This window comes from Amyelois transitella, chromosome 2 (assembly GCF_032362555.1).
Source record: "Amyelois transitella isolate CPQ chromosome 2, ilAmyTran1.1, whole genome shotgun sequence".
Classification (NCBI taxonomy): Eukaryota; Metazoa; Arthropoda; class Insecta; order Lepidoptera; family Pyralidae; genus Amyelois; species Amyelois transitella.
Window position 1 is genome coordinate 109,266 of NC_083505.1, and position 17,751 is coordinate 127,016.

General features: G+C 36.2%; 1 protein-coding gene across 1 annotated transcript; it reads left to right on the top strand.

Moving 5' to 3' along the window:
• The first annotated feature begins 650 nt into the window (after positions 1-650).
• LOC106134125 (nucleolar protein 58) lies at positions 651-4,694 on the top strand. The gene is made up of 5 exons (XM_013334094.2): positions 651-856; positions 1,305-1,381; positions 1,457-2,605; positions 2,947-3,070; positions 3,916-4,694. Exons 1-5 carry the CDS (start codon positions 812-814, stop codon positions 4,213-4,215), a joined length of 1,695 nt encoding a protein of 564 aa, XP_013189548.2. The 5' UTR covers positions 651-811; the 3' UTR covers positions 4,216-4,694.
• The last annotated feature ends 13,057 nt before the right edge of the window (positions 4,695-17,751 follow it).

The following is a 17,751-nucleotide window of genomic DNA, read 5'->3' on the forward strand; positions in this document are numbered from 1 at the left end:
TACTAATGTTTTTATTTATGCAAAATTTCATGAATATTAAAAATGAATAAAAACAATAATAGGCTAGCACTATTTCTGTCCATTCCGTTCAGTTGTGACGTCACACTTGAGAAGCGTTTTGTAAGGGGCGTTTTGGACGAGTCCAAATAATGTGTTATGCTACTTCGTATATCTCAGGTAAGTAGTTTATTGTTTATTGATGCTATTATTTGACCAATATTTTAGCTAAATTAAAATCAAAACAAAAAATAAAATGTCATCATGCCTATTGAACATGACCTTTCAGTCTTTTCAAAACTGTTTACTTTAACTTACTTACTAGGTAGGTAATATTAATTTTAAATTGAATGCAACATCATACGTACCAATCATAGGTACAAAATTCAGTCGAAGGCACGTGTAAAGTGAGAATGACATAATTTCTTCTTATTGTTTTTTTTCTGTTTCCACCCTTTTCAATAATATTGTAATTTAAGTAAAATAAACAACAATACAGTTATTTGCCTCCTCAATAAAAAGAGGGAATAAACAAAAAAAACAATATGGAAACATAGTTTTCTAACGTCAGAAGTGTTGGAAACACTGAACACTGTCAATAAGCGATTTAGTGCTATTTCACACCGATTTAGCGTCTTCTTGTCGGTGAGAGTAGGCAACACTGTACAAGTCAATGTCAGTCAAAACCCGCTGTTCCGATCGGCGATGCTTAGCGTAGCGTCCCGTGTTTATTTTAGAATTATATTCAAGACGAACAAGTACACCATAAACCTGGTGAAACATAATTTGTTTGGTGATATAATAGTGTATTAAAATGTTGGTGCTGTTCGAAACCCCGGCGGGGTACGCAATTTTCAAGGTAAGTAACAACACGTGTTGTATTATAACCTCTAAAGTTGAGGGCACACCTGCATTTTTCGCTCAAATTCTTTAAATAAATCCTATTGGTCCCAGTTTTTATAGTTGAAACTGTAAAAGTGGTTTTTCTTCTACATGTTTATATTGTTTTTCTGTTCAAAAACTTTCACAGGCCCAAAATAACGAAGCTTATCCAATGTCTTTGCCATGCACCAACCTGTGCTCAGTGGTTTAATTCATAAAAAAACAATTGTAAAACAATTGTAACGACCTACTTAAATGATATTTTTTTATAGCATGCTTGTATTTTTAACTCAAACGTGTAGTTGTTGTTGTGATTAATTAAAGCATGTCAGAGCCGGGGAAAATATAGTAAAATTATAATTTATTACAAAGTGAAGCTTTTCATGCAATGCAGCATGTGACTTACTTTTGAACTTTTGTTTTAGTTACTGGATGAGTCTAAGCTGTCACAGATTGATGATCTGTACCAAGAATTCAACACACCAGAGGGTGCCTCATCTGTGTAAGTATTATATTATTTTAAATTGTTCTAAAATTTTACTAAGTTTCTTGTATCTAAAATTAATTTTGTTTACAGTGTTAAATTAAAGAACTTTGTCAAGTTCGAGGACACCACTGAAGCTCTAGCGGCTACGACTGCCGCCATTGAGGGCAAAATCTCTAAGCCTTTGAAGAAGGCTCTGAAGAAATATGTGAGCAAAGAAATTCAGGACCAGTTGTTGGTGGGAGACGCCAAACTTGGCAGTGCCATCAGGGAGAAGTTTGATCTGCAGTGCGTCTCCAACAGTAATGTCCAAGAGCTCCTGAGATGTATCCGCTCTCAGATGGACAGCCTTCTGTCGGGCCTTCCTAAAAAAGAGATGACTGCGATGGCCCTCGGTCTCGCTCACTCACTGTCCCGATACAAGCTGAAGTTCTCTCCTGATAAGATTGACACTATGATAGTTCAAGCTCAGTGCTTATTAGATGATCTAGATAAAGAATTAAATAACTACATCATGAGATGTAGAGAATGGTATGGTTGGCATTTTCCAGAGTTAGGAAAAATTATAACCGACAACACACTTTTTGTTAAGATAGTCAAATTAATTGGAACTAGAGACAATGCATCAAAGACTGATTTGTCTGACATCTTGCCTGAAGATTTGGAAGAGAAGGTCAAAGAAGCCGCAGAGATATCTATGGGAACAGAAATATCTGATGATGACATTATAAACATACAGAATTTATGTGATGAAATTATTTCCATTACAGACTATAGGGCACATTTAACTGACTACTTGAAGGCTAGAATGATGGCTATGGCTCCAAATTTGACTGTATTGATTGGAGAACACATCGGTGCAAGACTTATAGCCCACGCTGGGTCCTTAATGAACTTAGCCAAGCATCCGGCTTCCACTGTTCAGATATTTGGTGCGGAGAAGGCTTTGTTCCGAGCTCTGAAAACGAAGAAGGATACCCCAAAATATGGTTTGATCTATCATGCTCAGTTGGTAGGTCAGTGCAGCACGAAAAACAAAGGGAAGATGTCCCGTATGCTGGCGGCGAAGGCTGCATTGGCTACTAGAGTGGATGCATTTGGGGAAGAAGTGTCATTTGAATTGGGAGCAGAACATAAGGTGAAGCTGGAGAACCGGCTGCGGCTGATGGAGGAGGGCAACCTGAGGAGGATTAGTGGTACGGGGAAGGCAAAGGCTAAATTTGAAAAATATCACAGTAAGAGGTTAGTTATTTCCTATTCATTTCTTTTTGTTTATTATTTTGTTAGAGTAAAAGCTGAATTTTCATAGCTTATTGCTACACAGAAGAAATTTTCTTTTATTACCCTCACCTCAGGCGTACCCAACACACATACAAAAAGGTATTTTTCTTTCAAGGAGATTTATTAAACTTGTTGCTTCACTCCCTTGGTTATTTAGAACTTATATTTTTAAATCTGAAAAATACTCTCAGCAGTGAACTTGATAAATAATCATTTTGCATCAATTAAAAAACTGAATACTCGCCCTAGAGAAGATTTTATATTTGTTAAGTCGTATCGTCATCCCACCGCATTGTCCACAGCGAGGTGTTCCAGTACCCGGTGGCGGGCGACAGCACGCTGGGCAAGCAGGCCGTGAAGCGCGAGCACTCGCCGGACGAGGAGGCGCCGGCCAAGAAGATCAAGCTGGAGGACGGCACCAACAATGTGAGTTGAAGAATAATAACAACTTTTGCCAAAAATATACATATACATACATACATAAAATTATGCCCCTTTCCCGGAGGGGTAGGCAGAGACTACCTCTTTCCACTTGCCACGATCTCTGCATACTTCCTTCGCTTCATCCACATTCATAACTCTCTTCATGTAAGCTCGGCGGTTTCCGGTACTTTTGACCTGACCCTTTACCAGGACGTCCTTAATTTGATCAAGATATGTTCGTCTAGGTCTTCCCACCCCGACTTTTCCCTCCACACTCTCCATGTATACCTGCTTAGTCAACCTGTTTTCATTCATCCTCCCCACATGACCGAACCATCTCAACATACCCTTTTCTGTTCCTGTAACTACATCTTCTTTCACATCACAACATTCCCTTATCACGCTGTTCCTTATCCTGTCACTCAATTTCACACCCAACATACTCCTTAACGCTCTCATTTCCACTGCATTTATTCTTTAAAGTTTAATTTGTACTTATAAAGACAATAAGCAAACCATACAGGTAGCAGGCAGTGACTTACATCTTTTCACTTGGAACAACAAGTTGGCCTCTAATCTGTAATGCTTACCCAGAAAACAAGTTAGGTAGAATTTTTATGTCTTGAATCTAAATCAACGGTTTCCAAGAGATTTATAAAAGGGATAAATTAAGGAGGGGACTTTAAGGTTGCTTGCTTCAGTGTGAAAATACATTTTCTGAAGCTTCAAATACGATATATATTTATCTATCTTAAGTATTGTCATACAATCACATAGTAAAATCACAAACATTATGGCGTTGTAATTGTATAATTTTTTTTATTTATTGGTATAATAATTTCGTCCAGGTCACACCCAAAAAGAAAATGAAGATAGAAAATGACGTGAAAGAAGAATCCGCAGAGGATAACAACATCGAGGAGTTGAGTTCAGAAAAGAAGAAGAAGAAAAAGAAGAAGCACGCGGCAGCGGACCAGTCCGCCAACGACACGCTGCCGGAAGCAGAGACACCCAAGAGTGAAAAGAAAAAGAAGAAACGCCAAGCAGAAGCAGCAGAGGAAACGCAACCAGAGGAAACACAACCAGAGGAACCCAGAAGCGAAAAGAAAAAGAAGAAGAAGCGACAGTCGCAAGTCGAAGAAGAATAACGCTTTTAGGATTTTAAAATAATGACGATAGTTTTGATTTTAATTATCATTACATTTTTCTGTATCCCATCGTTAATTTGTAGAAAATTATCTTGGTAATTAAAGGCAAAATTATCGAAATAAAATGTTTAAGTGAGATAAGTTTTAAATGCGGAAAGGCTCGAGAACCAGGTATTAAAAATTACTACTGACAATTTTTTTAATTACATTTTGTATGACTTGAAATTAGTTTTAATGACTTACGTTTCAACGATGCCAAGATTATGCGGAAAATACAAAATAGACCTTATTAGGGTTTATTTAGATTATTTTAGCCGTAACACGTTGTTTGACGTTTCCATAGTTTCTTGAGCCTCCCGCACCAGGGGCAGGATATCTGTGAGACGTATGCTAGTGTGAGTGATGCGTACTGTACATATGTACACCTAGTTTAAGTGGTAAATATATTGAGAAATTATTATAAGAGTTATTTTTTCTCACACGGGTGTTTTCTTTTTGTCCTGACTTTTTGTGAAAATGCTTAAGTTTTGTTTACACCAAGACAAGATGCTAAAATCTATTTGGGGTTAAATTTTGAGCTCTCAAAATGTCGTGTCGCGTCTCGACTCTGATCTGTACTGACTCTTAACCTAACTAACCTAGACACACAATTCACAATAAAAAAGTGTATATACAAACTCGAGGTATTTGGTCGCCTTTTCATTCCGTACCTAAGTTACCACTTTCACATTTTAATTTGTTGACAAGCATCTGAGAAATAGTTTAATTTTTAATGGCATTATGACGAGAGAAGTCCGTCCTGCTTGAGTGGTTGGACCGATATGTTCCTTCTTTTCATTATTATTGGAATATTCCATATTTTGAGGTTATTCACAGCGTTTAAAATATGATATTTAATAATTCCATACTAATGTTATAGAGGAAAAATAGATTCGTATTTTTGTTTATAACGTATAAATTTAAAAACTAATGGACCGATATATATCATCGGGTAGAACAACATTTGCCAAGACGTCACTTCCGTACACATTACAGAGTAGCTGGTCCCCTTGGCTTCCACAATACATGATCCAGATCTTCAATTAATTTTTTTCGCCAAAAGAAAATGCTCATTAGGTTGAACAACTTGCTCTTCGTTTCTTCTTCTAGCTACATGTGTTTTTTCAAAATTGCATACAAGGTATCACTTATGACGTCACATCACTTAAATCAAATTCTACTAGCACTTCCAAAGCGCATGTATAGAAGAAGCGGCGGAACAAAATTTTAGATGCCGGCCGGCAGATTTGGAAGCCTCCCAGAGCCCCGTTAAGCCTCACTGCGACGAGGCTTTCTTCTGTTTGGTGGATGTTGATGAGTGCTTTCTAAACTGTCTAGTTATACGGTCGTCTAGCCTTGGGTAATATCTCTTTTTACTCCTTTATTTCCCATACTTTTTTTCTCGATTATACTCCCCGCAATACAGGTTGTATCTATTTACACGGGCCTTTCCAATAAGTTTTCTGATCACACGCAGGGAGTTTGCGTAAACCCCAATCCTACTTCAGCCGCACATGAACTAATTCAAATGAAATTATGCAGCGGTCCGAATATCGATTGACCTTCCAACAGGATTGCAGCCACCAATATCCACCCACGGGCAAATGCCAAGTTGGAGCGGTACTCGGAAAATCTCATAGTCCCAGCTAATATTTAAATCTGAAAGTTGGTATACAAAATATACATATATGTATACCGTAATTCTATGCATATATAACTACCGAAAGGGACTCGGGGCATTCGCACGCACTCGGCACACTTCCTAGCCGCCAGTTCGTTCAAACATAATGCTACGGTCGACCGCATTATCAAGATAGGTACGCATGCAATCGGGGTAGGTTGATATACCTACCTATACTGGGTGCATAGGTAGGTTAGAATGAAAAAATACAATAGATACAATTTGTAATTTTTATAAATAGGTATATTAATTCCGTTCTTGTACTTAATGCGTGTGTTAATGTAGTGCAGGAAACCGCACCTAATTACCTACTACAATTTCAAAATCTTGGCGCCCAAGTTGGTAAATAGGAAAATATTGAAACTGTAATAACTTTAAAAGTGTTTGAGCGTCCGCCAAGTTGATAAAGTTACAAGTTGTTCAACTGGCGACGAACGGGCTAACTTCGTAAATAGAGAGCGGAAGGTGCTCGGAAAAATGGCCGGCCATTTAATAATTGCTTAACATCGTTATTTGTTGTAACTACAATCCTTTAGCTTTCTTCTGTTCGAAGCTCACTGCAGCACAAGTTTTTAGCGACGGCTGCCCTGGAGAAGAGCCTAGTAAATGACATTTTAAATCAGTTGTTAATTTTGGTTTACAAATAATATAGTTTTTTAATTTCATTACAATTAGGTAGATACTTTTGGATTATATACTACTTGTATTATATTATACCTACTACTTGATAACTTATTATCGTAACTTGGAACTCAACTATTTAAGTTGAGAGATACGTCGAATAACCGTAATAAGTATCTGTGGCGACATGTCTACGCCACACAAACCACGCGACGCTATCTGTCAAAAACAGCGAAAAACCTAAATCGCGCAAGCAAAGTTTTCACGGATTGGAGCATACATCGTTGGAGCCGCAATTCCCTGCAGACATTACAGCTAGCCTTGTGGAAGGTCTGCCTTTTGGTGGCGGTCGAGCCGAACCATCGTTCCTGCTACATAATCTATGTTGTTTTAAACCATTCTTACGAACTCTCATTTTTGAATCTCATTTTACAATTGGAAACAAGGTATACTTAATTGACATCACATAACTTATATCTAACCACTACCGCTTCCAAAGCGCATACATATGTAAAAGAAGCGGTAGAACAAACTACACTGCAGATTTTTCTCTCTTAAATCTTAATCGTTGACGAATGCACATAGACTATAAAAATGTGGATAAGTTTAAAAAAAAAATAATGATAATGAAGACTTAGGTAAGTAAGGAAGAGGACTAGTTAACATAAAATCAATCAATCACACAATAAAAACATAAATAGTTAAAAATCATAAAATATATGAAAAAATAAAAAGATTATTTAAATGTATTTCTCTTTCCGCCGAGTACGAGTATTTACCGAAACGAAAAATAATTGAATTTGCAAAGCATTTTCTGCATTGACGCATTGCGTTTTTATCGAGTCATTGACCCGGATTGTCTATGGCAGTGGGCATTGTGGGCGATATTTGCATATTGCCCATGCAGCAGGTGACCACACCTACAAGTGGGAAATTCAGTATTACCACAAAACCGTTAATCAATACTTCTTACTTAGTTTGACTAGATTGCCGTGTGGTTCCCGCCACTTTAGAATAGCTCTATCTCTTTACGTCGATGATGTCGTAAAGGCGACATGGTACAAGCTGCGTTAGACGAATGTTCATGGGTTCCAAAATGGGATAACCTTCAATGGTAACGATCAGTCTGATGTATAGATTAGGAATCGATGTAAAAATCTGACTTACGTCATGGATCATGGTCAAGAGATAGTGATGGAGTCTTATCACTAAAGTAATGATAACCACAACCACCTTTATAACTTCGTGTCCGGGAAATTCCATTCGTGTGGCGACCCCGGCCCATACAAGTGGACGAGAATCAAATCTCTATCGGGAGGTTTAGCCGTCATTCCATCTGACCCGTTTTCAACCAGGCCTGTTTATTATCTTCGAAACTAACCCTAGAATTACGTGATCTAGATAGGTATTTGAACAGTTATAGGTATCAGGCGATAGAAATAAGTAAAAACTTTAATATTTATCCATAGCATATAAAAAAATAGTATCTATTTTGTAGATATAATCTGTAGTCTCGAACTACCCGTCCGGAAAATATATAGAGATAATTCAACTTTTGAATTGAGAAATGTTTCAGAACGTTGTATGTTTCACGCCGTGCTAAATGTCAAATCTATACATATAATAAATCTGTAGAAAGGTCAATTCTGTACATTGAAAATATTGAAAAAATAAATAGCAATAATAAATCTGTAGAAAGGTCAATTCTGTACATTGAAAATATTGAAAAAATAAATAGCAAGGGGTGTTACTGGATCGATACCAAATACAAAAATGTGATTAAAAAAATTTTTGTCTGTCTGTCTGTATGTTCAGGCATCACGTGAAAACTAACGGTTCGATTTTGATGAAACTTGGTATAATTATACCTTATTATCCTGGGCGTAAAATAGGATACTTTTTATCCCGAAAAAATACGAAGAAAAAAAATCTTAATTTTTCAGTTTATCCATAGACGTTGTTCTGTAGAACCGCGAACACACGTTGTGTTACCCGCAGTGGATTTAGCGCCGTAACCTGTAGCGCCTAAAGTCGGCTTTGGCTTGAACCGTTTGCTGCACAAGCGGGCCGCTACTAATTACTATGAAAAAAATACTACATAGCTACATTAATTCCCATCAAGCTGAAAATGAGTATAATTATTTAAAACACAATCAAAAGCATTATTTCAAAATTCCCCATGATTCCGGTTTAAGGAAAAAAATTTACTCACGGTCAAAGGTAAAAAATGGGTGTATCGCAATTTTCTTTAAAACGGTAAGTTTTTCAAATCGGAAAATTATATCAGACATAAATTGTAGATCATAAAGTTATCTATAAAAAAGGTATCAATATTTTTTTTCAACAAAGCTACCGTTTCTGTGATATAACGATGCAAAAAGTTGCAAGCGTCATAATATGCATCCGTTTCCTTGCCACCTCTGAGGTAGTGTACAATTAGCGCGTTTTTTTTTACATTTTTATTATTAAACTTGAAAAAGTCTGAAATAGGTTAGAATAAACACGTGTTTTCACTACGCAGTGGCACTCAAGACTAACTTTCACATTTATTATTTAAAAAAAAAATAGAATAACCCTAAGTGAAGAAAATCATCTTAGGACAATAATAGAGATTACAATTATCAAATTCAATGCAATAATCAAATTAAAACTAAAACTACTTATAAAAAGAAAGAAAAAAGATGACTACAAACTAAAATTTAATTTATAAATTGTACAGTCCTTGCAGAGCATCAACATGTGGGAATGTGCCCAGAAGGCTGGCATCATTGCCAATTCGAATGGCAATGCTGATTCTCTGAGCCAAATAATTTCCAGCCCTCCGGTCAAGGGATACCTCAATTAGCTTTTTCGACAATTGTCGGAAAAGCTGATGGGCAGATAGGCCCCCCGGTCCCAGAGTTTCTACCCCAAAAGGTTCAAAAGTATAGATATTACTGATAACTACATATTTGCGCCTTTTGAGGTTTTTTGCCTCATTTGAAGCAGAACGGCCTTAGATTTAGTAACCTGAAGATGAGACGGCGCAAGTGTGTTGACACAAGTAGCATCCCACACCAAAGGCCGCCCCAATCTCCAGGGTACCAAAGTCATACCATCCGGTCTCTTGGCATCATCCTGAGCCAGACCGTTTGGTTCTAGAACGGCTGGAACATGGATGGTGGCAAGAGCACGGAGGATTATATCATTTAGGGCGGCATGGCGCTCTAAACGGCCGGCACTCCTAGGGCATGAGAGGCCGTGGTGTCCATAGCCGACAACGGTATCCCCGCAAGGACAACTATTATTAAAGACTAACGGTATTTCATGTGTTGAGCATTCTGAGATAAAGCAGCTATACGACCCTAGCCACGTACACAATTAAACAGAGAGACAGATGTTGTCTCAAGGTTTCACTACAGTATAAATGAAGGGACTGGGTTTCATTATACTTATGTATATTTTATATTTTGAATTCAAGTTAAAATTACCGACAGAACAATATTTTTACTTATATTACTGCTACATGGAGTATATACGAGACGTGCTTATGCATATTATGACGCTTGCAACTTTTTGCATCGTAATCATCATCATCTTCATTTTCATCTCAGAAACGGTAGCTTTATTGAAAAAAAATATTGATTCCTTTTTATAGATATCTTTATGATCTACAATCTATGTCTGAGGTAATTTTCCTATAAAACGTTTTGAAGAAAATCGTGAAAATCCCATTTTCTTACCTTTGACCTTGGGTAATTTTTTTCCTTAAACCGGAATCATGGGGAATTTTGAAATAATGCTTTTGATTGTGTTTTAAACAATTATACTCATTTTCAGCTTGATGGGAATTAATGTAGCTTCATTCCTATTTTTTGGTCTAAATTGACCGGACTGAAAATAAAATGGAGAAATAAACCATCTACGCGAAGACCGACATCCGCGCGGACGGAGTCGCGGGGGAAAGCTTGTCGTAATTAAATGAATCTGCGGACGACTGAATGCATGGAAATTACCTCGTTGGTTTTGTTTAATTTTGAAATAATGACTTCATTTATGTGGATTATTTTATTAAAATTAATGATCTTTGTTTGTTATTTAAATGAAATTTATTTAGATAAATCGTATTATTGTCAAAGTCGACAAATTTGCAGATCCTACTTTAAGCTCACAAAATTAAATTTATGAGCTTATAAATCGTTCTGTCGGCGACTCGTTCGTAGTAGAAAGCTTTTGTCGTTGAACAACTCATAAACGAACTATTCTGTCGGCTGCTCATCCGGCACAGAAACATTTGTCGAAGTTAAGTTTCAGAATCGCTTAGACCACCATGTGCTGTATAATTCAAAAGTAATTTTGATGAAACAACAATTAAAGTTCTTTCCTTTAATGAAATTTGACTTCGAAAAACTCTAAAAAATTTAAGATCTGTTTGCATACCTAATTATAATTTGTATCTTGTTTTAAAACTGGATCTATCGGTATAAGCAGCACATACAACGCCGATGGAAGTTTCTCTCAGCCTAGACCATCTCAGCGTGTGTCGGAGGCAGGCATTCCCTGAAGTAATCTAAACTCTTCGGCCGCAAGTAGCTTGAAAACATACGGCACCTTAACCCCGCCGCACCCGCGTTATTACAATTGTAACAGTAGCACATTTTATGTAAAACTAGCAGAAGTATAATACGTTTCTTTTTTTCAGATAATAAGGAAAAAAATATTTCGGTGTTTTCATTCATACAAATTCGAATATTGGACAAAAGTTCAGAGAATACATTCACGTCACTTTTTGTATTTTATTTGGCGACTACTCGAACGGTCTAATGTCAGTTATTTGAGGTGTCAAAGGATGAGGTCATAAGCAATGATAAGGATATATAAGGATAAATAGTTAATGTTTGAGGACTTATCAAAATATTTCTGATAAAGTCAATAGGCGTTTATTAATAGCAATTGTGATGTTGAAGTACAACCACAACAGTATAAAATAAACTGAATTAGTTATTATATATAGTGTATTGCATTTAGCGGTGTGTGAAAACTAGCGTGGAAATAACACCGGCGTAATGTTTGTCCATAGTCCCGCCTGATTTGAGAGCTGCGGCCGGCGCGCGGTGTCGGCTGGCATTTTCGCCCGTATGTTGTTTATGCATTATGTATTAGGTTGGTTGGATACCATTATCTGAAATATGTGCGGTTTTATAAAATTACTACTGCCTCAGTTGTATAACAAAGGAAAACCAAATTATTTTGTCGATTCTACTTTCATTCTTGTTAGTGAATTTAGGAAGGTATCATCTTAATGCTGACATTTGTGTGAAACGCGCTGTCCCTAAACATGACTCAATCCGTCTATGACCACGATCCAGACATTAAAAGTCAGACTTGCTGATAAACTTAAAAAATTACTGAGTCGACTGAGATATGGTATCTACCTACAGAGATAGATTAAATCTCACATTTTTCTTAAAATTCCTACGGGAATGAAACTTCGAGCAAAAGCCTTAACCAAATAAACTTACACAATGTGTGACAGAAATTATTGCTACTTAATATCATAAAAACAATTAAGTACCTACTTTATGTATTGTCTGTTCACTTCATCGGGTCTCAGTGTCCCGCGGTGCGTGGTCTCGACCAACACTTGCTGTCAAATTAATCATCCATCCATCCAGCCCCCTTGGCAAACAACACTATTATTAAGTAAACATGTAATAATTTAAGGCAAAAATAATATGAGCAAGAGAATATTGAGAACGAGAAAGACCCGACATTTAATAGATAAACTCAAAGTAAACAATTTATTTAGAAAATATTATTATTATTATTATTTATTAATGGATAAACCTAGATTTTACATCATCAGTAGGTAGGTATGTGGTAATAACAAGTTAACGTCATTTACATTATTAATCAATAAAAAGTACCGGTTTTTCAAAATACTTTAACAATAGAGTCTGAAAATACTTTTTTGCCGGTCATTTGTCTACGAATGGTACGACAATATTTTTTTGGCTAACAAGAGTTTTCATCTTCGTCGATACAATTTACTGCTACTACTAGTATTTGACAACGAATCGAATTTCCGTCGTTAATCCTCCAATGACGTACGTATTAACTTCAAACTGCTCCAGCCTTAATTTTTTTTATCGTTCGATAACAATGATGATTTACAAATATTTGTGACGGTTTGCCGAAGGGGACGGTAGTCGCTCCCACCGCACTACATCCTGCGACACGCCGCCAATTATCGTCACATAATTGATCTGTTGATGGATACCGTTTGATCGGTGGTGTAGCTCGTAATATTGCTTCTAGGAGTTGATAAATATATTAATTTGTGAGTTCAACTGGTTTGTCTTACATATTACTTATTACAATAATAGAGTGCCGGTTTTTGAGCGGATTAAGATTCTTGTATAAAAGCATAATGCATACATTCAGCGCGGCTTTGTACAGAGTTGTGAAAATAGATGTAGAATCATTAGTAGTGTTAGTATAAGTACTTATAATATTGATGGCTTTCCGATACAAAACACCGTGAGAAAACCAACACATTCAGGCAACATGATGTTGTAATCAGACATTAGGTTCCCCTGCAAAAGTTCTAAAATGTCTGGTAGCTTTTCATCATTGTTCTTAAAGAAATCGCATTAAACTTGATGTCAGTTCTATTCCATTTACAGTTCTGCTCAAGTTTTCTCGGCGCTAAAGCGATTATCTGGACAATATCCGTCCCGCGCCCCCGTTCGGTCACATCCTCCCGGCGATTGTCCCGGATTGCCAATTAATTATGTACTTACTCCAGCCGTGGGCGGCCCGAGATGGATTGGGCGGGAGTACACAGCGCTCAACATGGGATCATTTTTATGTTAGCAATAATACGGGAGCCTATTATTTCTCGATTAGGGTTTACTGAAAACGCTTCGATAAAATAAACTGAGATGAGGCTAATCGCTAACATAAGATAACAAAACAAATTCTTGCTTTTGGTAACGATTTCAACAAACGACGGAAAGCATCTGAAGAAGCTAATAAGAATTCTCAAAGCAGAAAATAAAGCGAGAATAATAAAAAGCATGCAACAAGAATCTCAACTTTAAACATCTTTTATCTGTCTTCTTGTTTCTACAAACCACGATATTTCCCCAAGGACAGAATATCCTTGGTTTTATTGGCAAAGCGCGGATTGCGGCCGAAAGTGTCGGTGTCAAAGGATTCCCGGCGCGGCGCGTCACGGCGGAACGTACGGCCGATACCGGGATTTTGCTGGAAGCCGATCTCGTGGATTGTGGTCAAACAGATCTGTTGCTTTGGATATCTTGTACTGATACAAGTATTTGACTTTTAAAATAGATAAGTCGTTTGTACCACGAGTATTTATAAATAATACAGGTATTAAACGCGCATGTAACGTACCTTTATTTTATCTCGGACGTTTCGAATCTGACAACTATCCATGGTGACAGAGCGAGCGAGTGTAATCTAATGCAACGTGAAAATGTAAAATACCTAAGTCTTAACTAGTTAGATATCCATAAGGTCCTTCAAATAAATAAAGATACTTCATTCATACGGAAAATATCGCTGGAAAATTTTCAGTAATAATATTTCAGTACGTGTAAAATATTATATCATATCTGAGGCGGGATAGTTAGTGCCAATTCATGAGGCATGATTGTGTGTTATGTAGTGCTCGTACTAGCCCAATGACTTAATCCCAAGCGCGCGGGAATAGAAGTAGTTGGCATTTCTTTTTTTGTTTGCTACCAAAACGTCAAGAATACCTTCACTGGATGAATGTGCTTCTCTCCTTAGTGGCCTGGGATGAAGTGGTCCAATTCAGTTACTGACCAAAAGTCTTTAGGTAATAGGCTTTTTTATTGGCCCGATGTAGCACTGTTTAACTATATTATAAGTCAATTGTAACCTCCAATTATAAATAACTACGTGATGAAGTACTAATTATGTGCGGATTTTACTTTACTAGCAAATTAAAACTTCGATACCAACATCTAGAAATATTATCTGGAAAACCTTGTAATTACAGATTTAAGTTTCCTGCCACATCAACTTACAATAGTTTCTATTTATTTGTTCTAAGTGAGAACAAACAGACTTCTTCCGATCCAATTATGAATGACGTAATTCTCTGCGTTCCCGTGGAACCGGGACAATGGGCAGGCGCGGGCGAACAATTCCCCGGGATTAAACATTGTCAATAGAGGCCGGTATTTGTTCAGCGATAAAATAAAAACAGTTCAGTCTTCGATTTCGTTCACAATCTTTTGGTATTTCAGCGGGAAATCCTGCAGTTTTAGCGCAAATTAAAGAAATTGCAGAAGTCATTGATTGTACACTAGTAAAGTAAATTAACTGAGTATCCTGAAAATGAAATACGCCTCAGCAGTGATGCCACCTAATAGAAATATATATTTTTTAATTATTTTCACATAATAATAGCATCTGTGTAGTTTCTGGAACTTTAGAATAGAACCACTTCACGCCTTTCCCATGGATGTCGTAAAATACGACTACGGGATAAACTTTGGATTTCTCTTGTAGACGATGGCAACCTGTCACTATTTGACTTCTGAAACAACTCCATCATTTAGCCATACAACTGTCTACTACGCAATAAACGAGGAATATATATATACGACGATAGATATGTATCTAATTTATTATTATTTATTTATTATTTATTTATTGTGACAAAAACGGTTTACACCTATTACAATTATCACACTTTACAATTTGAAACACAGGTATATCATATTAAGTTAACCATATTAAATCATATAAAAAATTTGAATAATGAAATTAAATTTGAATACACATAAATAAGTAATAACTGTTCTTATTTTTGTGAATGTTTTTTTTATATGTTTTACTACAAAAAAGTATTATGGTTTGTTTACACGTAATAAGTGAAAAGTTAATTGTAAGTAAATTATTGTGAACGTCCACTTAATCGTTGATACGAGTAAGTCACAGGTAGCAAGTAAAAAAAATTGTGGTTAAATAGATTAAAATTGGGAATCAAATCTTTACCTCGTCTCGATGGGTAACTTCTGCGCTTTTCTTACTTTTTACATGCTGTTTTATCATTTCGCAATGTGTAGACGTTCAGGGAGCGGTCTCCCTCCACATTTATTTGGCGGGCATGTCAGACAAACCGCGCTCGTCAGCCGAGCGATCATTTTGTATAGTCCCCTAATGTGTCTCGGGAAGAAATTAATTTCACCGCCACGGCCCTTGTTATTTATATTCTGAACAATTTTGGCATCTTGAAAGTGATTGATCTTAGTAAAAGGTAAACAAAAGTGAAAAACTTGAACTAATGATTAGAAATAAATGTTTTTATGTACACATCTTTTAGTAACGAAAGTTTATCTATATAAGTGTTTATAACAAAGTATTGTACCGTCGAGTTAGTTATACCATCAAAATTATAAACTCACCTCGGGACTAAGTAGTTCAATTTGTGTGATTTCTCCAGTACATATGATCATTTAACCATGTTTCGATATTCTAACTTTCGCTCAATTTAAGTTATTTTTAATATAAATTCTTTACTGAGTTCATGATTTTATGAAGTTCAAAGTTTTCCTAAATGATTTTCAAAATGCGAAAAAAGTAATTATATTGTACAAAATTATTAATAATATTCTAATTTATCAAATTTATACACACATTTAATTCAAATTTCTAAGTTTTTTTAAGACTTTCAAATAGGATTAAGTTAATGGAGGACGCTTACTTGACCTTCTTTTTAATTTTCTGCGAGCAAATAAATTCGCTCAGTGAGTGCGGCCGCGAACGACGCGGGGTTACTTAAGATTGTACTTGTTTGGACTCATTGTCTGGACGTCAAATATATATTATACAGAGGAATATTTCAGTGACCTGAAGATATATTTCAGTTTTCACATTTTAGAATATAATAGAAATGTGGTTTCCGGCACCAATACAAAAAAGAATAGGACCACTCCATCTCTTTCCCATGGATGTCGTAAAAGGCGACTAAGGGATAGGCTTACAAACTTAGGATTCTTTTTTAGGCGATGGGCTAGCAACCTGTCACTATTTGAATCTCAATTCTATCATTAAGCCAAATAGCTGAACGTGGCCATTCAGTCCTTTCAAGACTGTTGGCTCTGTCTACCCCGCAAGGGATATAGACGTGAACATATGTATGTATAGAATAGATTTATTTTAAAAATTGTATGCCTACCTACAAGGTTACCACTTTCAAAGCGCATGTGTAGAAGAAGCTGTGGAAACAAAATACACTCCAGCAGTTTCTGTCACGTAAAGGAAGCTATTTAATAAAAGTTAATTTTGTCAAAAGGTAGTTGTGATTATAACAGGAATAGTATGAAGAAGTAACTTTCAAGACTTTCAACGTTTTGAGTTTGTGTGAAAACACCAGGTGAGCAACACAGCACGTGTAAAAAATCTTAAATATATTTATTTCTGACAAAATATTAAGATCGACGTTGACGATGTTCACGTCTGTAAGTGTCTTTAATTTGCAATGTGCCTATTATTTTTTATTTCCCACTCGGAGTACAACTAACGTCTTTGAAGGATCCACTTTGAGCATTATATAGCATTTTTTGCAAAGGCTCAGTAAGTAATAGGTCGGCGTTTGTTGGAGATCGCCTCTTTCGCTCAAGATCTCAGTATTTTTGCGTTGTTAACTTAAATCTCATGCAAATTTTTATGAGGTTGAACAGTAGACTGTTTTGGAAAAGCTTTTTTGTCAACCGCAAAAATTGAAGAAAATTTTGGAAATTAATTACCAGTAATTGCATTGTAGGTTGACTTAGCAGATTTTCTGAAAAAATGCTTCTATTTCGTAGTATTGTTTGTGTACATATGGCGAGGAAATAAAAATTAAGGAAAAATAATAAATCGCAAACACGGGAATTAAGCTTCAGGGATTCCGCAATACTTATAGATATGAAGTCGTTAGAACGCAGTTCAAAGTTTGTTGTAACTGTAAAGCGAAATAATGTTCTTTTTCTTTAAAAATATTGTAATAATAAAGATCAGGTGGCAATAAAATATAACAAATAAATGACAATGGGAGAACTCGAATAGCTGTATCGATGTTGATGCTTTTCAACATCTTATGTTAGAAATATTACTTAACCGGTTTCATTACAAATATAATAACATCGGTGAAGTACTGTCAACACATTTCAATG